Source organism: Aedes albopictus, chromosome 3, assembly GCF_035046485.1.
Source record: "Aedes albopictus strain Foshan chromosome 3, AalbF5, whole genome shotgun sequence".
NCBI classification, from domain to species: domain Eukaryota; kingdom Metazoa; phylum Arthropoda; class Insecta; order Diptera; family Culicidae; genus Aedes; species Aedes albopictus.
Window position 1 is genome coordinate 235,438,468 of NC_085138.1, and position 24,622 is coordinate 235,463,089.

The following is a 24,622-nucleotide window of genomic DNA, read 5'->3' on the forward strand; positions in this document are numbered from 1 at the left end:
CCAGGGTGCTTCTAATTTGGCCACTCCCATAAGAAATACACGTGATTGGCCAAAATAGAAACCAAAGTTTAAAATATGGCCAAAACTGCGGCAATGCTTCTATTTTGGCCAGTGCTACTTTTAATACAAAAACAAGTATTAGCTTGATTTCTGCATTTTTCTTTCAAAATATAGATAGAAACCTTTCAGTTGACACATTGGTAGTTTTCATAGGGTTATTTATAATTTTTATAAAAATGATTTCCCTTAAACTGGCCAAAACCGGTGCCCGCACCCTAGTTACGTTTCTTGGGAATGCAATCAACAATTTCTTTGGATTTTTTTTTCTATATTTCAATGGCTATTCTTTCGTAATTATTTTAGCAATTTCTTTTTCAGTTATTTTGCAAAATTTCTCAGGCAATTTAATTTTGATTACATTTGCAATTCTTTATGATTTGATTGTATTTAAATTAATTACTTCCAAAAATTGCTGAACCGGAAATTCAGAAATTGTCAACTGGAATTGCTTAAAGAAAATCCTAGGAAATTCACGAAAAATTTCCTAACAAATTCCCAAAGAAATTTCCGGAAAAAATCTATTAAAATTACCTTAGAGCTTTCAATTCCTGATGAAAATATAAAAATTTCCACAAACATTCACAAAAAATTTCGGAGAAATTCTCAAAGATATTTCTGAAGAAAATTTTGAAAGAATTCCAAAAGTGATTACAGTGACTGAATTTTTAAAAAACCGCCGGAGATTTTTTTTTTTCAAAGAAAAGGAAATCTCTAAGAAAATTGCCGAATCAATTTCTAAAGGAAGAAGTTCCTAAAGTAATAATAGAAGTTTCCAAGATTTCCAAAGGATTTGCTTATAAAATTCCCAAATAAATATTCAATGCAAGTAGCATCGAAAATGTCGAAGGTGTTCCGAAATCATCTGCTGCAGGAATTCATTACATAATTACTGAAAAAATCTAGAAGAAATTGTCTAAAGATTTTTTATTTAAACTATAGAAGCGATTTATAAAAGAACTTCCGAAGGAGTTTTCAAAGGAATTGGTGAAGAAATACCTAATAGCATAGATAAATGGAAGTCCAAAAAATCTACGAAAATCAAAAAAAAGGAGAATGACTTGCCGAAGACATTTCCTAAAAAGAGAGTGTTGAGTCAGTACAATGGTTCGGGTTAAAAAAAAAACCTTTTTTTATATATAGCGCGTTTAAATGTTCAGGCTAATTTGTCCCGCGACGCAGTATATAATTGTACTGAGAAATTGAAGGTGGGTCGGTATTTCTTTTTACAAAAAAAAAGCAAAATAACCTGGAAGCCACTGAAACTGGCACCCCCCAGGTACCCCCTAGGAAAAAATCCTAGATGCGCCAATGGCCGAATGCCATCTGGCCGAATGGGTAATTTGGCTAAATGTCGTTTGTCCAAAATAAAATCAAAGGAATTTAGAAGAACTTTTTGATATGCAAGCCGATAATATGATCATCAGAAATATTTCCTTTTTTAACCCTCGAGTGATCGTTATAATTTGTAAATCACGTTGAAAAACCGCTTTTTGTACTCAGCATTACTGTGGTGCTGGTGGTGTTGGCTAACCGCGCGTGTTACGGAATGTTGATCATATACTATTCTTTCTAGTTTTACCATTCAGAGATTAATAATTAGCGCTGAAGCTGCCATTATTTTATTAGAGATTTATCCTTCTTTGAAACATAGGTTGTTCTAACGAGTTATACTAATGTCTCTATAAAGGTCTCTCTAATGTTGGGGACAGTGGCATTATCATTTAAGTTCATAATTCATTTTCGGCCAAACTTCATTCGGCCAAACGGTGTGCGGTCAAATAATCCTTTCGGCAAAATGGAGTTCGACCGAGCGACATTCGGTTATATGGCATTCGGCCAAATGACCCGGAACCTTCCCGTTTGGCGGTTATTGATAGTCTACACCTTTTTACAGTGGAACACACTTTCTGCATTTTAACCGAGACTCAGCTAACAAACTGGTAGGTTGCTTGGCAACGAGGCATGTTATACTGATCCTCGGCATTTATTAGCTGTGATCCCATGAAAACATTTTGCTGACTATTCAGCTGTGCAAATCTCGGCATACGTAAACCGAGATTCGGTATTATAAATTAAGTGTAAATATCTGTAATGATCGGATTTTTTTTTCGTCTCATATGTCTCATTCTACCATAGACTAACCGGTCAAACTAATGCCTGAGTGTCCTCTGTTGTACGTAGGAGTCGTCTTCATTCGACTGGATCCATGGCTGTGCGTCTCCAGTACCAGGTCCGCAAATCGTCCTCCACTTGATCGACCCACCTAGCTCGCTGCGCACCACGTCTTCTTGTACCGGTCGGATTGCTCTCGAGAACCATTTTTATCGGGTTGCTATCCGGCATCCTGATGACGTGACCCATCCATCGTACGATGGTTGGTTCTCTCAGCAGCTGATGCAGTTTGTGGTTTATTCGCCTTCTCCAAGTCCCGTCTTCTATCTCAACTACGCCGTAGATGGTGCGCAACAATACCATCCGTTAAAAAAAATCCAAGGCTGCGTTGGTTCTCTGCACACATAGGGAAGATCGGGGCATAATGGACACCCGGACGAAATGGATACCCCTGGTTTTGCCGGAACCGTTGACTTTTATGTTAAGACACATTCTACCGCGACGTTACAACGTTTTGATGCATTCGTAGTCAGATTTTCCACTATCACTCATAAAATGATTGTAAACCTCCAAATATTTTTTCATATTCGGATTCTTTGTAAAATCTCTGATATATATGACCTATTGAACATTTAGTTTTCATTATATAAACGTGTTTTAAATGCGTGTTTGTAGCGTGGCGTTACAACGCGCTAGAATCCGTTCCCCTCTACCGCGCTACCTACATCTTAAAAAACCTGCTGGGATTGTCATGTCATTCTGATTTTTTTTCTACCATTGAAATTTATTGGTTTGTTCTTCAATCAATTCTATTAGGTAGGTAAATAAAACATAAATTTCGGATTTGTTTTTGGATAATCGACTTTTACATTTCGTGACGTTACAACGCCCGTTCAGTTTCAAACAGGGTTCTACTCGCGTTGTAACGTTACGAAAATGCACATCATGTTAGAATCAGAATAATCAGCCAAATTTAGTCTCACTCATATTAAGAAGTTCGTCAAAAACTGACAATTTCATACTACTTCAAATGCACTTTGGCACTAACATCCAAGGTGAAAGCAAACAAAAGTGGAACGAATTTACTCATTAATGTAACTATTCTAACTATTCATACCAAACTTAACTTCCACAAAGCAGCAGAACAGCAGGAAGCAGGTGACTGGATAAATGCTCTCCCCAAAATTGTAAAACTTTTCTTCACGCTATTCATTCGATTACATTCCGTGCTACGTTTTTATTGGGGGTGAAAAAGTTTTTTTTCTACATTTGCTTTCCTGGTATCTAGTGATTCGATTGCCAAAGAACATTCCTAGGATATCAGGAGTCGCTTCGTTATTGAAGGAATAGGTTGTTGAAAGTTCCGGAATGCGTCAACTGTCAGCGTCAGTGATAAGGCGAAGAAATATTTGTGATGCAGTTCTTATGCACTGCTGCATGACGTTTGTCTCCAAAAATAGAAAACACCACTTGACAAACTATCATTTCTACAACATACTAATTTGGAACATAAACTTTTCCTAATTTTCCCATTCGCATAAAACCTAACGAAACGTCTTGCGAAATGCTCATTCATGACAACCATTCGGAGGTCGTTCCGGGTTGCGCTCACTCGGCTCACTCACTTCTCCATTGCAGAAAGCAATTTTATGCATAATGTGACATGCTGCCCGTATAAAGTTTTCCATTTCAAAAGGATAATATAGTTGCCGATGTCTTTGCTGGAAATGGTGACGACGGAGCAGCAAGAAAGAAAAAAAAACGGGAAACTCCTGGAAATGTCCCAACTGCCCAGGAACGGTCGGAGTGGACATTAACGTCATGCCGTAATAGTTATGGTAGAGCAACATAAAAGGAGCTCACCGTGAACAACGCGCACGAGGGGGTGCAAAGACAATTTGATGCCACTACGGCTATGCTTCCGCCCGCCATGCAGTTGTTGATGTTCCGTTTTGACGACCTTGAACATATATTGCATTTTTTTTTTACAAGTTTGTTCTCACACTGAGTGGCTACATCAGAGAGCTTATGATAGCTCTCCGGGGATGCATTAGCAACTGGATATGACTTTGAATGCGATAACAAGGAAATATAATGGGAAACCGTGACAGAAACATTGGAGGATTGTCGCGCTTTTCTCGGGAATCAAGTGTGAAATAAACATAGTGCATTGCGCAGATTGACAAATACGTTTTAAATTATGCATATATGCATGCAAGATTACATGCTATACAACGAGTATAACGTGGATGCAAACCATTTTTATATAGAATGAGAAAATCTGCTGATCAGGTACCCAAGAGGTGGTTACTCGGGTTATGTGGGTTTCAACCCACTAAAAACTGATTCGGATGACTTCGAGAAAAGGGGACCGTGCATGAGTACTCCCTATTAGTTTGCATTTCACCAGCTACCGCCTGAGGTTGTCCTCTATCCCCTTGAAGCCATAGACTACCCGTTGAATTCAAGCTCCAGGATAGGGAGGGAGGGGGAGGGGTGGTCAACTCAACTTGTTGTTGATCGGCCGGCCATTTTCTCTTTAGTTCAAGTACAATTTGAGAAACCGTGGGAGTGACGGAGTTCCACTTGTCCATACCGTACACTTCCTTTCAACAATGTTGTCCGGAGTGATATCTCTACCGCATATCTCCTCCATACTCGACCTTTGCTCCACGAAGCGTGGGCATTCAAAGAGCACATGCTCCGTGGGCTCGCCGCAGTCTCTGCATTCTGGGCATGTGGGGGAACCTGACAGAAATTGTGTCAAGTAAGAGTTCACCTCGCCATGAGGCCTGCTCATCCATTTAGACACGCTCAGTATGAGCCTGTGTGTCCATCTACCCTTGCTGGAGTATCCCATTCCCTTTGCCACTTTAACATAGACGATGATCTGGCGATCCGTTTCGTGCTTCTTATGCCGCGTCGGTCAAAGCACTCTTTGTCCTCTACTACTAGTGCTATGGGCATCATGCCCCGTCCTTTGAGACCGTGTGGTATGCGCTGACCACCCTAAGGTACATCAGCCTGTAAGTACTCCCGAGTCGCTTCACGTTTCGGTTCACCAATAGCGCATTCCACCATGCAGCGGCGCCATACCGTAGTATGGGGACCGCTACCGTCGCGAGCAGCTTTTGCTTACTCGAGACTATTGTCGAACTATTTGACATTATCTTTGACAATGTCATGCTTGCCCTTTTGCAGGCATGTTCCACGTGGCTTCCTTATTTCACCTTAATTTTGATCATGATGACCCAATTGCTTCAGTGAGTGCTTAGAGTTGATCGTGCACCCGCCTGTGGTGACCACTGCCTATTGTTCAGACTTGCGGTTGTTTACCACCACCATCTTCGCTTTGTGGTGCGCGAGTGCCAACTGTCTCGACCTCATGCAATACTCCACTATGCTAATTGCGTGCGTTGCTGTCAGTTCCGCTTCTTCTATTGACTCGCCGTATACCACGAGGGTAATATCATCTGCAAAGCCGACCAGCTGACCAGGCGGACCAACTGACGCTGTTGAACGCAAATTTTTACGTCCAGCATAACGACCGCGCAATAGCGGATTGCCGTTCCCTTCTTTTGAAGTGCTATCTCGGCCGTTTTGGATACAGCCTTAATAGCGTTCACCGTCTACTCTTCTGGTTTCTCTGGTCGGTTTCTCCGTATAGACCATCAGCCTTCACAGAATGATCCGTTCCAACAGCTTGCCGACGGGTCACCATGTGGCTTCCCGGGTTTGGGCAGAAGAACCAATCTTTGCCTTTTGCACCTCCGGGGCTGAAAGTCTCTTTAATAAAGACAAATCAATCAATCAATTTTGCACCTCTACGGAAATTCGCCTCTGTCTAGGCTAGGCACATCTGCATAACCATTCTGAACATGTCTAACCGTCTTGATGGCTACTGCCGGGATACCATCCAGACCCGGAGCCTTGTTCAACTTAGGCGACTTCGCTTTTGCGATGAGCTTGTCGTTAGTCACCGGGACGATTTCGCTTTGACCGGTTTGGCCATGGGGGACAGGTCTTGTATCGTGGCACCGGAACATCGTTTCCACGATCTTCGGCAGCATCTCAGGGGAGCGTTCTGGGCCCTGTAGCATAATCGGGCTAATAATATTAGCTACAAGCTACAAGTTACAAGTACTAATATTACAAGTGCTAATAATTTGTGTTTCATAAAGGCTCAATTTTCCACTAATATTATTATCACTTGTAATATTAGTGACCAGGAACATACAAGTTGTTTTGGTTCATTTACCTGTCAAAATTCATTCGACAGTTCACTATTAATTTGAAATGGCAGTTTATGTTTGTTTATTTTCTGCATGTTCCGCGTAACATCCGGAAATAACTTCATTTATTCCGAAGTTTTGCATTCTTTATACGATACATGAAAAAAAGCATGTACTGTTTGGATCATTTACGGCTGCTCCGACGAAATTTTTTTTACAAAGTATGGCACTGCAGTACCTAGATTTTTAGTAAAATGTCCCAAAGATTGATTAGTAGTGGCTGAAAAACAATGTATAAAGATTTAGCAACATGTATTATGCTTCTTGTTAAAATCCAAAGTAATCTGGGATGCAAAAATCGAGCTTTTACCTACTTTTATATGTAGCAACTCGATTCGAGTTAGTGTATGTATATTGTAGCTCTTGATTAGCTTAAGGACAGACTTGTTAGAATCCCAAAATAGCCCCCACAATGGCCGACTTTGGCACCTACTCGCGATTTCGAGGGCACAAATCTCTTCGTTAACAAAACTAACGCACCTGAACTTCTTATATTAAGCTTATTGGAAGTGAGCAAGAACAGAATAATAAAATGCAATGTTGTTTTAAGGTTGATTCTTGAGATTTGTGCGTCTGAAGTTCTGATGCACTGTTGAAGCGGGATTTCAAGACGTTTGTGCTTAATGATGCGCAATACAAGCAATTGATTCAAATTTATTTCATATCTGCAACTTTACCTGTGCTTATGCAGTGACCATAATATATAACTTTATCAAGAACCTCCAATCAAAGATGGGTATTGTAAAAACTTTTGAGAACTTGAGAGACTCAGCAGAAATTATATTTAGGATACAAAGTGTACATCAACGCAATTTTCTCTTTAATGAGTTTCCAATACATATTGCCAAATTTAATCGTCTAAAACTAGAATTAAGGTTGACATGTTAGATAAATAATATCTTTTGAGTTCATCAAAATGGTAAATCGATATATTCAAAACTAAATATGATTTCTGCAATACTTTAAATCTAACTTGTAAATTATTTTACAAGACCTTTGAGACTTGTAATTAAAAGTACAAGTCATAGCTAATATTTTATACTTGTAGTTTGTTTATGCAACATACACTTGTAAATTCTACTATGTAATAATATTAGTCCAACCGACTTGTAGTATTGGACTTGTAACTTGTACTTGTAGGATTTTTATGCAACAGAAAATTAGAAGTTACAAGCTACAAGACTAATATTATTAGTAAAATTTTCATTATGCTACAGGCCCCTGGGGGTGCTAACGCACCAATCCCTTTGGCCATGACCAAGGATGGGAAAAAATCATTCATTTATTGTGTATCCCTCACTCACAACCACGCACAATCTGATGCGAGTGTACTTCTCCCACAGCCAAGCAAAATCCTTACACATTCATTGCCCATTCTTTTGAATCGCCGAGCACCGAGCGACGCAAGCAACGACGGCCGAATGAATCGCTACTGAGTCTGTGTGCCGAAGACGAACGAATCAATATTGAACGAATGTTTGCATTCTGAGTCGGGTGCGAGAGCATTCGTTTTGGAACGTTCATTTAGCGTTCGGTGGAAGCTGGAAGCATTCAGTACTGGGAATTGAATCAGTGAGCGCGTTTTGATTCAATCAGCTGAATGCCACTCGGTAGTTGAGAGAGCGAACGTTCTTTTCGTATACACCGATCCTAGCTGATTCATTTTACACTCTATTTGTTTCTCTCCTGATTCGCATCGGTGGCGTCGGTGGCGAGCCGTTCGTGTTGCGTTCGTTCATGGTGCGCCGTGCTCTCACTCAGTGTAGCGTTGTTGGCGTTCTTTTGGCTATTTTGAATCGCCGGCATTCGGGTGAGCGAATGAGTTTTCCCATGCTTGGCCATGACTACTCTGTAGGCATCACCCCAAGGGGTCGTGTTGGCTGCTTGGCAGAAATTTTCGAAACACGTCCTCTTCGGTGCGAGCTTTATGCTTCCTCCTTCTTCTAGCTCTAAGGAAGGATGCGCGGAATTCAGCAATTTTTGCACACCGCCAGTGTACCGGTTTGCGTCCTTTTCTGGGTAGGGATCGCCTTTTCGTTGTGACGTCACATGCACGGCTTAGGGTTCCGACTAGCCATCCAGGATGGCGGTCGATGATCTTCGGCAGTGCCCGTCTTCCTTCGTGTTCCACCCTGTATCGAATCGCCAGATGGTCACTGTGCGTGTATTGCCGACCCTCCAGCTAGAGCTAGGGTTTAGACCCGGGCTCCAGAAGGTCACATCAATAATAGACTCTGCACCGTTCCTACTTTAGGTTTCGCGTTCGCGACATCTGTCGAAATTTCTGGTCAATGTCGTTGGCAAAGGCAGCATCAAAACGAAGCATGTCATGGCTTGGTGAGGATAACTCTTTAAAAACCTCATCGTTGGCTGCATCTACGTTCAGTCTAGAGTGGAGCCCAGCCTCTCGCGTTAGTCAAGCGCCTACCCCACCCAAACGCCCAGGCGTTGAAGTCTCCACCGATTCCCACGGGCCTCAATTCCACTAGTGCACTTGATAGCGAATCCTGCATAGACGAGAACTGGTATATCGACATATACCGACATAGGGGCATAACAACTGCAAAAGTACACCCCGTTAATCTACGCTATTGCGAAGCCCTCGTGCGCCGTGGAAATTATTTCCTGGAACGGAAAACGACCGATTGTACAGATCGCCGCTAGCTTGACCTTATCCGCTACTTAGTTCCCGTTATCGGGAAGCGGTATGGGTCCGATGGTAGAGCGATGTCTGTACTTAACTCCGAGACTGACTGCTACAGCAACTGTTGTGCAGCTTCACAGCGGTTCAGGTTTAGCTGTGTAACCTGCATTGTCGTCGCTTGGTTCGACCTCCTCGCGTGCCTTGGAATTTAGACCCTCCCTTGTTTGCCGCGCCAATCAGACATTTTGGTGCCGAGTTGCACTCCCTGGCGGTGTGGCCTTTCACTCCGCAGTACTTGCAGAGCTTGCTGTCGGGGCCTTTACACGCTCACGACTTGTGTCCTTACTCGAAGCACTTGAAACACGCCACTACTGGCTGTGCGTGCATGCTGCTCGGGCACACTGACCAGCCTATACTTTGATCTTGCCGACTGCAGTCGCCTTGTTCACCTTCCCTACGGGAAGCTTGATCGTGGCGATCTTCTTCAGCACTAGCATCATCTCTCCAGTCCTGGTGCGCCGGATGCTTTTTACATCCGCGCCCAGCTCGTCGCTCCGTATGTGCTAGCGGGCTGGAGTTTAGGGATTCTCCAGTTAGCCTAGTGGTCTCCAGTTAGTTTAGTGATAAGGCTTTGTATCGGCAATCCGGAGACGGCGGGTTAACTTTCCATCATGGTCGGGGAAATTTTCTCGACTTCCTGGGCAAAGTGTATCATTGTACTTGCCCCACAATCTACAAATTCATGCAATGGCATACAAAGAAAGCCCTTCAATTAATAACAGTGGAAGTGCTCAAAGAACACTAAGTTGAAGAGGAGGCAGGCCAAATTCCAGTTGGAACGTCGAATCAGAAAGACGAAAAAGAGGCTTTCGTTTCAAGAAATCTATACTTATCTCATTCTAATTCTAAACTCTATGTACCTATTCCCTTCTATTTACAGACCGACACGATGAAAGTACTGTGGTCGTACGGGGATCGCGATCCGGTCCACGGCGATTTCAAAGATCACGGAAAAAATCGTGGCGCCCGATCGATCCACTTTCTGGGACCATCGTTCAAAAAGCCAACGGAGCCACAGCTGAAGAACGACATCCGCCAGTGGGACGTAACGGTGAAGAACGTCTCCATCGACGCCAGCATGGATACGCTGTATTGGTGCAAAATACTGAAAGCACCGACCCTTCGTGAAAAGCATCACATCATAGGATACGAGGCGATACTGACCAAGGAAAGGTGGGTTTTCAATCCAAATGCATTGTGTTATAATTGGTGGAATAAATCTACATAATTTTCGCCCTATTATTCAAGTTGTACATGATACTGTTAATGAGCAAGATATGACTACTACCAGTGTCATGACAAGTACTTATTATTTATTGCGCAAATATAACGATCGAAATAGGTGATGAGATTCTAATAATAATGAATTGTGTCATGATGCCGTATTGCATTACAGGGTTGGTCGGATAGCTTATAAAATACAATCTTTGTATCTAAATGGATTTGTTGTCCAGTTTTCGGCAACTATATGTATTATCACACAATTAAAACTTAATTACTTTGCATGGGTGAAGCAGCAAGAATTTAAGTATTTGTTGAGTTACTGGAATATTTATGGATATTTTCCAATATTATTTGGGCAGTTGATAAAAAGCAGGAACAGCTCTCTGTTATTAAATAATTTGGTATAGGGAACTGCACGCCGCGGTTGCTATGGAAAATTCTTCTAAGTCCTTGACGTTTCGTGGCCTTGTTGTTTACGATTTGGACTTAGAAAAATTTTGCTGGTTTTACTGAGGTGCACCCAGGTGGGCAGGGTGGCTTTGATTGAAATTATCAACGCGTGGTTCGTGGGTGGCGGAATGCGCGCGTTCGGGCTCCTACTTGCAAGATTATGAAACCTGACTTGACTACAGTTATGAAGTTCAGCAAGTTGTAAGGCATGATTAGCTGATGTCAGGATGAATCATTGACCACATGGTCACCACTGGCCCCTCCGGGAACTTCCGGGATGACCCGAAACAACCTGGAGAACCGGTGATAGGGGTCAATTACGTTTATTTAGCAAAACATGATGAAAAACACCACGGCTCTTTTTTTATGATTTTTCGTCAATTCACTTGTGACTGCATAGCAATACTGGCCATGGTTCCCATGTGCCACTTCCGAAACTTCCGGGATGCCCTGAAGAACCGACATTAGAGGATAATCATATTCTAACAGAAAAATGTGTCATGCGACGGATCTTCCTTCATGAATTTTCATAGATATGTTTGAGATTGTATCGATGCTAGACATGGCCCCCATTATTGGCCACTTCTGGAACATCCAGGTACCCCGACGGAAACGACAACAAAAGCTAATTACGATCATACAACAAAACATGTAATGTGACCATCATGATTTTTAATTCCTATGTATGTGGTCGTATCAAAAGTGGCCACACTCTTGGTTGACCATTTCTGAAACTTTCTGGGGCGCCCTGAGGGAACCGATGGCCAGAATCAATTTGGTTCATTCAGCGACGGTTTCATCATGTTTTTCGAGAATATGCTTGTGGTTACTGCTAAAACTTAGAGAATGCCCTCAAGAGACTGATGGCATATTGAACAAACGCGTTCATATGACAAAATGTGGTGTGTAACGCATCTTGGCTAGGTCCAGAGAAATATCTGACAGGATAAAATAATGCCTGATGGAACTTCCGAAGGATTCCCTGGCGTAATTCCTGGAGGAATCCCTTTCAAAATGTTTGAAGGCATCCTCAACGGAATTTCTTGAGAAACGTCCATCTGGGAATTCCTCCGGGTTCTCCTCCTCCAATTCCTCCAGGAGTTTCTCTAAGAGTTCATTCTAAATTTTTTCCTTAAGTAAGTATGAGAGTTTCTTCCAAAACTTCTCCGGGAATTTCTTCTGTAATTCCGCACAAAGTCCTTCCTGGAACTCCTCTGGGAGTTTCTTCTTAAGTTCCTCTGGAATTCCCCCCGGCAGTCCCTTTTAAATTACACCAGGAGTTTCACGTAGAATTTCACTGTGAGTTTGTCATAATTTCCCCCGAGAGTTTATGCTGAAATTCTTCCACAGGCAGTTTCTCATGAAATTCCTCCGGGAATTTCCCCAGGAATTCCTACGGAAGATGCTTGTAGAATTTCTTTAGTTCATTCTAGAATATCTCTGGAAGTTCCTTCTGAAATTCCTCCGAGAGTTCATCCTGGAATTCTTCCGGGAGTTCACTCTGAAGATCACGCGGAAACTCCAACGGTAGTTCGACCTAGAATTTATCTGTGAGTTCGCCATAGTATTCCTTCAGAGTACCATCCGGGAGTTTCCTCCTAGAATTCCTCTTGAAATTCCTCATGGAACTTCCTGGATCCCAAAAATGCTTCAGGAGTTTATCACAGAATTGCTCGGATGTTCCTCTTGAAAAACGTCCGGGAGTTCCTTCAGGAAATCTTCCGGAAGTTCCTCTGGAAGTTCGTCCTGCAATTTCTCCTAAAGTTGCTTCTGGAATTCTTTCTGGAAATTCTTCTGGAATCCTTCTAGGAGTTTCTCTGGAGTTAATCTGAGAATTCCTCCCAAAATTCCTCCTTTCTTACCGAAATTTCTCTAAAGGGTCACTTTGAAACACCTTCTGAAATTCCCACAGGAGTTGCCCGTGAAATTTCTCATTAAATTTCACAGGGGACTCTACTTTTATTTCTTAGGGGGGTTTGCCTTAGAATATCTCTAGGAGTTTCTCCTAAAACTCTGGGACTTCCTATTGAAATTCCTTCTGGAGTTCCTCCTCCTCTGAGAGTTCACGCTGGAGCCCCTACGAGAGTTCATCCTGAAATCCTCCGGGAGTAAGTCATAGTATTACTTCGGATTCTCCACTTGAATACTCTCCACAAGTATCCTCCTGGTACCTCTATGATAGTTCCTCGAAGATCCTGGAATTCCTCTATGAGTTCGTTATATTATGTCTTCGGATGTTCCTCTTGAATACCCTCCTGGAATTCCTTCGAGAGTTCCTCATGAAATGTTACCAGGAGTCCCTTCTGAAATTTCTCTAGGAATTCCTTCTGGCAGATCCTCCTGGAAATCATCAGATAGTTCTTCCTAGAATTCCTGCGGAAATCCTTTCGGTAGTTCCTCCTGAAACTACTTCGTGAGTTCATCCTAGAATTTCACAGGGAGTTTCTCATGATATTCCTGCGAGAGTTCATGCTGGAATTTCTTCGGGAGTTCCTTCTTGAGTTTCTTAGGTTATTTTTTTGAAATTCCTTCAGGATTTCCTCGAGGAATTCCTGCGGGAGCTGCTCGTGGAATTTCTCCTAGAAAGTCAACGGAAGTTTCTCCTGAAATTCCCACGGGAGTTTGACCTGGAATTTCCGTAGAAGTTCCCCTGGGATTTCCTCCCAAAATTCCTATGGCGATTTCTCCTAGAATACCTTCGGTAGTCCTTCCTGTAATACCTTCGAGAGTTCGTAAGAGTATTTCTTCAAATGTTCCTCTGATTGTTCGGATCCTGGTGGCCGCTCTAGCTACACCAAAGTTAAGGAACTTCTGGGAGATTCCCTGGTCTTGTTCCTGGAGAAATCCCTATCAAAAGTCGTTAAAAATAACTTGTGGTGCTAGTGATTTCTGACAGATGCTGTGCCAGTTATTTTTCCAGAAGCTCCACCATGTATCATTCCATGAGTTTCGTAAAGGATTGTGCGTAGTGTTTCACCAGGGATTTTTCTGAAGATTCACTAGTAATTTATCTTGAATTCCACCACTGACTGCTCCAGAAGTTCAGCTAGAAGTTCTTCCAGAAATTTCTCCAACAGTTCCGGGGGGTATTCTTCGTGGTGTTTATCAGGGATTTTTCCTGGAAATCCATCAGGGGTTGCTCTTAGAGTGCTGTTTCATTCCCCCAACAGCGGGGGTAAAAAAAAGAGTACTGCAAGTGATTACTGCTGCCATTCCTCTCAAAATTTCTTTAGAAATTCCGCCATACAGGAACTCCGCTAAGAACTTCATACAGGAACTCCGCTAAGGACTCCTCTAAAATTTACGCAAATTACTGCTCTTGAATTCCATCTGTTTTTTTTTAAGAGATTCATCTAGGAGTTCCGCAAGGGCAATGCACTGCATCTGGGTTATCTCTGCCAGATATTTATTCAACAATTCCAACAGAGATTTCCTCAATATATTAGTCAGAGATTCCTCAAACATTTTGCCAGACGTTTCTCAAGAAATTCCGTTGAGGATGCCTTCAAACATTTTGAAAGGGATTCCTCCAGGAATTACGCCAGGGAATCCTCCGGAAGTTCCATCAGGCATTTCAAAGGAATGAAGGAATTTCAAAAGGATAACCTAAGAAACTCAAGAAGGAACTCCCGAAGAAATTCCAGCATGAACTCTCGCAGGAATATCATGAGAAACTCCCTGTGAAATTCTAGGATGAACTCACGAAGTAGTTTCAGGAGGAACTACCGAAAGGATTTCCGCAGGAATTCTAGGAAGAACTATCTGATGATTTCCAGGAGGATCTGCCAGAAGGAATTCCTAGAGAAATTTCAGAAGGGACTCCTGGTAACATTTCATGAGGAACTCTCGAAGGAATTCCAGGAGGGTATTCAAGAGGAACATCCGAAGACATAATATAACGAACTCATAGAGGAATTCCAGGATCTTCGAGGAACTCTCATAGAGGTACCAGGAGGATACTTGTGGAGAGTATTCAAGTGGAGAATCCGAAGTAATACTATGACTTACTCCCGGAGGATTTCAGGATGAACTCTCGTAGGGGCTCCAGCGTGAACTCTCAGAGGAGGAGGAACTCCAGAAGGAATTTCAATAGGAAGTCCCAGAGTTTTAGGAGAAACTCCTAGAGATATTCTAAGGCAAACCCCCCTAAGAAATAAAAGTAGAGTCCCCTGTGAAATTTAATGAGAAATTTCACGGGCAACTCCTGTGGGAATTTCAGAAGGTGTTTCAAAGTGACCCTTCAGAGAAATTTCGGTAAGAAAGGAGGAATTTTGGGAGGAATTCTCAGATTAACTCCAGAGATACTCCTAGAAGGATTCCAGAAGAATTTCCAGAAAGAATTCCAGAAGCAACTTTAGGAGAAATTGCAGGACGAACTTCCAGAGGAACTTCCGGAAGATTTCCTGAAGGAACTCCCGGACGTTTTTCAAGAGGAACATCCGAGCAATTCTGTGATAAACTCCTGAAGCATTTTTGGGATCCAGGAAGTTCCATGAGGAATTTCAAGAGGAATTCTAGGAGGAAACTCCCGGATGGTACTCTGAAGGAATACTATGGCGAACTCACAGATAAATTCTAGGTCGAACTACCGTTGGAGTTTCCGCGTGATCTTCAGAGTGAACTCCCGGAAGAATTCCAGGATGAACTCTCGGAGGAATTTCAGAAGGAACTTCCAGAGATATTCTAGAATGAACTAAAGAAATTCTACAAGCATCTTCCGTAGGAATTCCTGGGGAAATTCCCGGAGGAATTTCATGAGAAACTGCCTGTGGAAGAATTTCAGCATAAACTCTCGGGGGAAATTATGACAAACTCACAGTGAAATTCTACGTGAAACTCCTGGTGTAATTTAAAAGGGACTGCCGGGGGGAATTCCAGAGGAACTTAAGAAGAAACTCCCAGAGGAGTTCCAGGAAGGACTTTGTGCGGAATTACAGAAGAAATTCCCGGAGAAGTTTTGGAAGAAACTCTCATACTTACTTAAGGAAAAAATTTAGAATGAACTCTTAGAGAAACTCCTGGAGGAATTGGAGGAGGAGAACCCGGAGGAATTCCCAGATGGACGTTTCTCAAGAAATTCCGTTGAGGATGCCTTCAAACATTTTGAAAGGGATTCCTCCAGGAATTACGCCAGGGAATCCTTCGGAAGTTCCATCAGGCATTATTTTATCCTGTCAGATATTTCTCTGGACCTAGCCAAGATGCGTTACACACCACATTTTGTCATATGAACGCGTTTGTTCAATATGCCATCAGTCTCTTGAGGGCATTCTCTAAGTTTTAGCAGTAACCACAAGCATATTCTCGAAAAACATGATGAAACCGTCGCTGAATGAACCAAATTGATTCTGGCCATCGGTTCCCTCAGGGCGCCCCAGAAAGTTTCAGAAATGGTCAACCAAGAGTGTGGCCACTTTTGATACGACCACATACATAGGAATTAAAAATCATGATGGTCACATTACATGTTTTGTTGTATGATCGTAATTAGCTTTTGTTGTCGTTTCCGTCGGGGTACCTGGATGTTCCAGAAGTGGCCAATAATGGGGGCCATGTCTAGCATCGATACAATCTCAAACATATCTATGAAAATTCATGAAGGAAGATCCGTCGCATGACACATTTTTCTGTTAGAATATGATTATCCTCTAATGTCGGTTCTTCAGGGCATCCCGGAAGTTTCGGAAGTGGCACATGGGAACCATGGCCAGTATTGCTATGCAGTCACAAGTGAATTGACGAAAAATCATAAAAAAAGAGCCGTGGTGTTTTTCATCATGTTTTGCTAAATAAACGTAATTGACCCCTATCACCGGTTCTCCAGGTTGTTTCGGGTCATCCCGGAAGTTCCCGGAGGGGCCAGTGGTGACCATGTGGTCAATGATTCATCCTGACATCAGCTAATCATGCCTTACAACTTGCTGAACTTCATAACTGTAGTCAAGTCAGGTTTCATAATCTTGCAAGTAGGAGCCCGAACGCGCGCATTCCGCCACCCACGAACCACGCGTTGATAATTTCAATCAAAGCCACCCTGCCCACCTGGGTGCACCTCAGTAAAACCAGCAAAATTTTTCTAAGTCCAAATCGTAAACAACAAGGCCACGAAACGTCAAGGACTTAGAAGAATTTTCCATAGCAACCGCGGCGTGCAGTTCCCTATAGGGCACCGCATACGGCGGTTGCTATGATAATTTTTTCTAAGTCTTTGACGTTTCGTGGCCTTGTTGTTTACAGTTTGGACTTAGAGAATTTTAGTCGATTTTTTTGGTTCGTCCGGTAAAAGGTGCGCGCGTAATGGAATTCAAATGAGTAACTTCCGCGATGATTGCTTCATTATGGTCGTATCCAGAATGTTTCAACTTTGTGCCAATTGGGAAGTCCTGGCAGAAAGAGTTCCACCGAACCAGGAGTTTATCTTGACCGAAACCCGTGAGCAAAGCAGCTGATCATCTACCAGCCTCTATCGTACCACTAGTACGGCGCAGACGACATGGGTACTCCAGCAAATGATCAAGTTCTGAATAGAATGTGACACCAGATATGCCGAACTGCCGAACCTTTGCTAGATTGCCATCCTCAAGATGCTTCTTCAATCCAGACTTCGGTACCAGTCGAGGCCAAGCTTTCCATCACTCGCCAGAGGAGGAAGTTGGAGCATAGTTATGAAGAGTGGTTTTAAGTAATTAGTTTTTAAATTTAATTGAATAAAAGCTACACTGCAGAACATTGACATGGAAAAAAGATTTCTCATGTAATTGTGGGATAAATTTGGTTGAATTCCGTGGGAGTTCTGACATAAATCCGGTTGGGCTTAATATGAAATTTATGATAAACTTGACAGGGACTTTCAAAAGAAATGCATATAACGAATTTCTACGATTTCTCAGAGTGTCCCTTATGATTTAGGATACCTTCAAAAGTTTCCTTTGAGTTTCTTTGGAGATTACTAGAAAGATTTTATCAGGGTTTCCCTAAGTGTTATTTCCGGGATTTCTACAGCAACTGCTTCCGCGATTCCGCGATTGGAGTTTTGGGATTCCTCCATGAATTCCTTCTAGGATTTCTCCAGGAATATCTTCAGAGATTCCCCCAAGAATTCTTCCCGGGATTCCTCAATAAAAAAAATCATTCCGTGTTTTCTTCACAATTTGATTCCACAATGCCTTCATTAGTTCCCGCTGCGATTCTTCCAGGAATTTCTGGTGGGATTCCTAAGGAAATTCAATTCAGGATTTCTTTAGAAATTTGTGGGAGTGCCGCAGGAATTCATTCCAAGATTCCTTCAGGTATTCCTTCCGAGAATACAACAAGCCTTCCTTCTGAGATTACTCCAGGGATTTCAGCGGTATTTCGTCCGGGATTCTTTCTGGATTTGCTTCAGAAATTTCTTCAAAACTTCCTTCTGTATTTTTTTCCTTCAGGGATCATCCAGGCATTCCATCCGAAATTCGGGAGTCCCTTCTTTGATTTTTCCAGGAACTTCTCTCGGGAATCCTCCATGAACTCTTTTCGGGAATCTTTAATGTACTTGTTCCAGGATTTCACTGGAAATTCCCCCTGGAATTTCTGCAGATTATTTGAAATTCTTCCGAATGTTAATTACGAAATTCCTCCAGAAGTTTTTATCGAATTCCTTATGGAATTCTTACATAAGTTCGTTATAAAACAGGACTTCCTTGACGAACTATTTAAGCAGTTTTGAATATGAAGCAGTGGAATATTCAGAAACACCTTCTGGGTTTCCTCCAATTGTTTCTTCTTGGCTGAAATTTCTATAGGAATTTTTTCTGGGAATCACAGAGAAAAATCAAAAGAAAGAAATTAAGAAGTTAGAAGAAAGCCCTATTGGAAACCCTGAAAGAACATCTGTAAGAATCTCTAAAAAACTCCTGGAGGAATCTAGGAAGTTATTTCTGAAAGAATCTCAGAACGAACTTCAGGAGGAATCTCATGAAAAAAAAACAAGGAAAAAACCTGCAAGAAATCCCGAAAGGAATTTCGAAATGTATCCCGTCAGAAATGCGTCAAGGAATCCCAGATTGAATTTCTTTACTAAGAAGAAACCCCTGGAAGAATCGCAGAAGGAACTTCTGAACAAACCCCTGGAAGAATCTCAGAAAAGGTTCCTTGAGGAATCCCAGAAGGAACTTCTGGAGGAACCCTGGAAACAAATTGTGGAGAAAACACGGTTTGAATTTGTTGGCAAAATTTCAAGAAGAATTCCTGCGGAAATCTCAGAAGATATTCCTAGATTAATCCCAGAGGAAATTCCTAGAAGAATCTCAAAACTCCTGATGTACCCCAGAAGAAATTCATGAAGAAATCCTAGAAAGAATATCTGGGGTAATCACGACAGAAGTTACTGAAAACATCCTGCAAAGAACTTCTGGAGGAATAACTCGCACAAAATATCTCAAAAGTAACTGGAAGAATCCCAAAGGTAGCTCCTATCCCAATTTATGCCAGAATTCCCACGGAGTTCAACCAAAATTTGTCTCACAATTTCATCGGAAATCATTTTCTCATTCAAATGTTCTGCCGTGTAGCGTTTAATTAAAAACATTTAACAATTTGGTTTTCATCTAGTCGCTTAAAACCACAATGCTCCAACTTCCTCTTCTTCAGTGAATAATCTTGAGAGTTGCAATCTAGCAAAGCTTCGACAGTTCGGCATACCCACCCATGTCGTCATCGCCGTACTAGTGGTACGATAGAGGCTGGTAGATGATCAGCTGCTTTGCTCACGGGTTTCGGACAAGATAAACTCCTGGTTCGGTGGAACTCTTTCTGCCAGGACTTCCCAATTGGCACAAAGTTGAAACATTCTGGATACGACCATAATGAAGCAATCATCGCGGAAGTTACTCATTTGAATTCCATTACGCGCGCACCTTTTACCGGACGAACCAAAAAATCGACTAAAATTCTCTAAGTCCAAACTGTAAACAACAAGGCCACGAAACGTCAAAGACTTAGAAGAAATTATCATAGCAACCGCCGTATGCGGTGCCCTATAGGGCACTGCACTGTTTTGATTTTGTATGGGATTTTGACATTTCCTGGCCTTGTTGTTTACAAAATCTCAATAAGAGCGAAAGAGAGGGAGCGAATTTCGTGCAGAGCCCTATACCAACTCTGTATAATCAAAGAATAGCGTTTGAATCTTATTTCACCAGTCACCAAAACATGTGTTCAAAAGGTCAAACTATTATGGTTGTGTGACATCATCTTCTAAGTAAATCTTAATGATGTAAATTATTCTCCATCATGAATCTTGATTGGATATTCATGCGACGACCATCCCTTATGGAACCATATTTCCAACATGTATGATAAATCGAGCATGTATATTGGACCAAGAAGAATATTCCGCAGTACCGTTCGCATAATTAACCTCAATGATATGCTGCCTCAAGAGAAGCAATCAATTGCGGATTGCATACATCAGTTTTCCTCTGCTATGTTACTATCAGTTCGCTGTTCGGCAGCCAGCGTCGTCGTAGCATATTGCGGTCGCTGCTGCATAGCGTTATCAAACTACTTCATTCCAATCTATATTGCAGCTCCACCAAACAACCGCTTGTGCATCATATGACTCTGTTCGAGTGCTCGCCGAACTCCTACCCCGGGTCGGACCCAAATTCGTGGGATGTGTGGGTTAAGAGCAGCGGAGCGGTTTGCAACAGTAATCTACTTACGCCACGCGACTGGGATTCCTGCATCACACCGGTGGCCACGTGGGGCGTCGGTGCCTCAGGACAGTTCCTTCCCGAGCATATCGGTATCCCGATCGGAGGCAACAAAGGAGGAGCTAAATACTATATGCTTGAAGTGCACTACGATAACCCGCGAGCCAAACGCGTCTTGGACCACTCCGGATTCCGGATGCATTATACGCGGCATGTCAGGCAGCACGATGCGGGTATGATGATTTCCGGAGTTTCAATTTCCGACACCCAAATGATTCCGCCCGGTCAGAAATTGTATCGAAACGTAGGCATCTGCGGTCCATCCTGCACCGGGGCAGTGTTTCCCGAGAATGGTATTAACATCGTATCGGCGGCGTTGCATTCTCACGTAGCGGGACGCAAAATGAAACTGAGGCACGTCCGTGACGGCAAGGAGCTTCCGCGAATAGTAGAAGACGATAACTACGATCAAAGCTTCCAACAAATTCGACAACTGGAGAATGAGACAAATATTCTTCCCGGGGACTACCTGATAACGGACTGCGCTTATGAGGTAATATTTTCTTTACACTTTGTTTTATGTTTCTAATCATAAAAATATATACACTCCCGATCAAAAGTTTGGGGTCACCCCCTCAAAAACATGTCATTTTTTTAGGCCCATATCTCCGCCAATTTGCGGCCGATTTCAAAACCCAAGGTTTCATTCAAAAGATAATAAGTAAAAGAAACTTTGAACATGATTTAATAGAAACTTTTTCAAAAAATTCTGTATGTGAACTTAACCCAAAGTTGCCAAATTTTCTAAAAAATGAATATAAACTTACGGCAGTGTCGCTGGAAGTTGGGTCGATCAAATTTTAAGATGAGAGCGGTAATATGACCCATTTTCTATTAGCTTTCAACTGCTTTTTACAGAACTTAGCTAAAAAATCTAGAAAAAAAAATTATTAAGTAAATTAATCCTTGATGTCATCGACCAAAAGTTTGGGGTCACCCCTCAATATGATGTATCAGCCAAAAGTTTGGGGTCACTTTCGTAAAACATGGAAAAGTGATTTGGTGATATCTTCGTCATCTATAGTTCAATTTTAATTCTTTTTGGCTCAATTCAAAGATAATTAACTAAATTTACGTTTGATGTCTTTAACTTAACGTATTTATCGATTTTTGTATATAAAAATGTTATGTAAAGTTAACACATTTCACCACACTTCAAAAAATGAGCTAACTTTACGTTAAGTTTTAGTATGTAAATTCCAACAAATATGTGTGGTTCAATTTCTATGCAGTAAGTATCATTCATTTTGTTTCAAATAAGTCAAGAAGAATTAAAATTGAACTATAGATGACAAAGATATCAACAAATCCCTTTTCCATGTTTTACGATAGTGACCCCAAACTTTTGGTCGATGACATCAAGGATTAATTTACTTAATAACTTTTTGTCAAGATTTTTTAGCTAAGTTCTGTAAAAAGCAGTTGAAAGCTAATAGAAAATGGGTCATATTACCGCTCTCATCTTAAAATTTGGTCGACCCAATTTCCAGCGATACTGCCGTAAGTTTATATTCATTTTTTAGAAAATTTGGCAACTTTGGGTTAAGTTTACATACAATTTTTTTGAAAAAGTTTCTTTTAAATCACGTTCAAAGTTTTTTTGACTTATTATCTTTTACCTAGGGTTTTGAAATCGGACGCAAATTGGCGAAGATATGGGCCTAAAAAAGTGACATGTTTTTGAGGGGGTGACCCCAAACTTTTGATCGGAAGTGTATTTACTCTCGTTCAGTAATGTGCCTGTGACGTTATATAAAAGACTAATTAAAACATAATAACCAAAAGCAACATGGGCGTAGATATTATTCAATTCCAGCCATCTCAAGAAAAAATCTAAAGAAATGAACCATTCCAATAGTTTAGGATTTTATCCACAATTATCAAGCTCGTTTTCCTCGAAAACCACAAAAAAAATCGCCAAGTATTTCTCTAAGAGTACCACTTCAATCTTATCATAGAATTTTACACCTAATAACTAGCTTGGTTAAATGTCTAAATTTTGTGATTTTTATTCAAGGCATATTAACACAACTTGCCTAATTTTCCGAATTTGTCGGAACTGCTTGGTGAAGAGAAGGACTTCCTAGAGCCTTATGCTGCTGTATAGGGTAGTAGCCCAAAATTCACAAATTTTCACTAGTATTCAAATCAAATAAACGTCATGCTAAGTGCAAAAATCTGAGATTATTTATGAATTCCGCCAGGGACACCTTCACAAATTGCTTCAGGTATGTCTTCGGGAACTTCTCCAGGAATATTTCCTTCGTGAATTCTTCCATGGACGCCCTGGGGGATTATTCCAAGAAATGCTTCAGCAATTCCTTCCATGATACCTGCAGAAATTTTTACAGCTACTTCTGCAATCGATGAATGTCTCCAGGAATTTACACAAAGCTTCCTTCAATGATTCCATCATGGATTCCTCAAGAATTCTTCTAAGGATTTCACCAGACAACCCCTCAGGAATTTCCCCTAGGATTTCAGTAGAGGTTCCTCCAGTTATTTTTCCAGTGCTTTTTATAAGAACTCCTGAAGGAGTTAGCCCATGGATTGCCGAAGAAATTTCACCAGAGATCGTTTTAGGTTTTTCTGCAGGTATTTCTCCAGGAATTTCTCCATTCCTTCGAAAATTCCGCTAGAGATTGCTCCAATAATGCTATATAGAATTATTCGAAATATTTCTGCAAACATTTCTTCCAGGAATTATTTCCGAAAACTTTGCCAGAAATTATTCAAAAATTCCTTCAGAAATTGCTTTACAATTTTGTACAAAAATATATTCAAGAGTTCATCCAACGGAAACAAAAATTCGTCCAGAAATTACTGCAGATGCAGACATGGATTCCTTCAAATTTTTTTTTCCAGGGATTTCAAGAGAAAATCTTGGTCAAGAAAACTCTCGTGGGATTTCCTAAGGAATTTCTTCCGGGATTCTTTTCCTTTAGGAATTCCTCCAGGCATTTCTCCAAGAATTTCTCCAGAGATTCACACGAGCGGAACTCTTCCTGTGATTGTTTCTGAAACAACTTCAGTGAATATTTTGAAAATTCCTCCAAGGATTCATCTAGGAACTTTTCGGGATTTCTCCAAAAATCCCTTCTCGGATTTTTTCGGTTCTTTTTCTGGATTTTTTTTCTGAAACTCCTCGTGGGATTCTCTCAGGAATTCCTCCTGGAATTGCTTCGGGATTTTTCCTGGGAATCCTTCAGGGATTACTCCAGAAACTCGTCCATTGATTTGTTCAGGAATCATCCCAGGAATTCCCTTGGGAATTCCCACAGGCATTCTGCCAAAAACTCATCCAGAGATTCCTCCAGAAAATTTCTCCAGGAATATCTCCAGGGGTTCCTCCAAGAATTCCTCCAGGGATTCCCCCTGGAATTTCTCCAGTGATTCTTCAAGGAATTCCTCCAGGGATTCCTCCAAGAATTACACTCGTGATTCTTCCGAGAATTTATGCAGGGATTCCTCCAGGAATTCTTATAGAGATTCCCTCAAGAATTTCTCAAAAGATTTCTCCAGGAATTCTTACAGGCATGTCCCCAGGAATTTCTCCAGAAATTGCTCCAGGCATTCTGCCATGACTTCTTTCAGGAATTCCTTTATTAAAACCTTTACGCTAGAGATTCTACTTGCTACTTGGGCAGGGATTCCATCAAGAATTAATCCAGGAATTTCCCAATGAATTCTTCCAGAGATTTCTTGAGAAACCTCTACGGAAATTGATCAAGAAATTCTTCTAGGAATACATCCAGAAATTCCTATAGCATTTTTTCCAGGAATTTTTCCAGGAAACCCTCCAAGAAATTCTCCAGGGATTCCTTCAGAAATACCTCCCGGCATTAATCCATATACAGGAAGTTCTCCAAGTTTTTTACAGAGATTCCTCGATAAGTTGCTTCAGGGATTCCTCTTGGAAATTCCTCCTAAACTTCCTACAGAACTGCCTACTGGAATTTCTACAGGAATTCCTCCAGATATTCTTCCAGACATTCTTTCAGATATTCTTCCGGGTATTTCTCCAGGCA

At 41.5% G+C, this 24,622-nt stretch overlaps 1 protein-coding gene across 1 annotated transcript in view; it reads left to right on the forward strand.

Moving 5' to 3' along the window:
• LOC109401562 (MOXD1 homolog 1) overlaps positions 1–24,622 on the forward strand; it is a 156,458-nt gene that overhangs the window by 127,429 nt on the left and 4,407 nt on the right. Inside the window, exons 3-4 of the mRNA XM_029868356.2 lie at positions 10,049–10,341; positions 20,409–21,087. Of these exons, the coding sequence (XP_029724216.2) occupies positions 10,049–10,341; positions 20,409–21,087 (972 nt within the window). The remainder of the gene's footprint in view (positions 1–10,048; positions 10,342–20,408; positions 21,088–24,622) is intronic.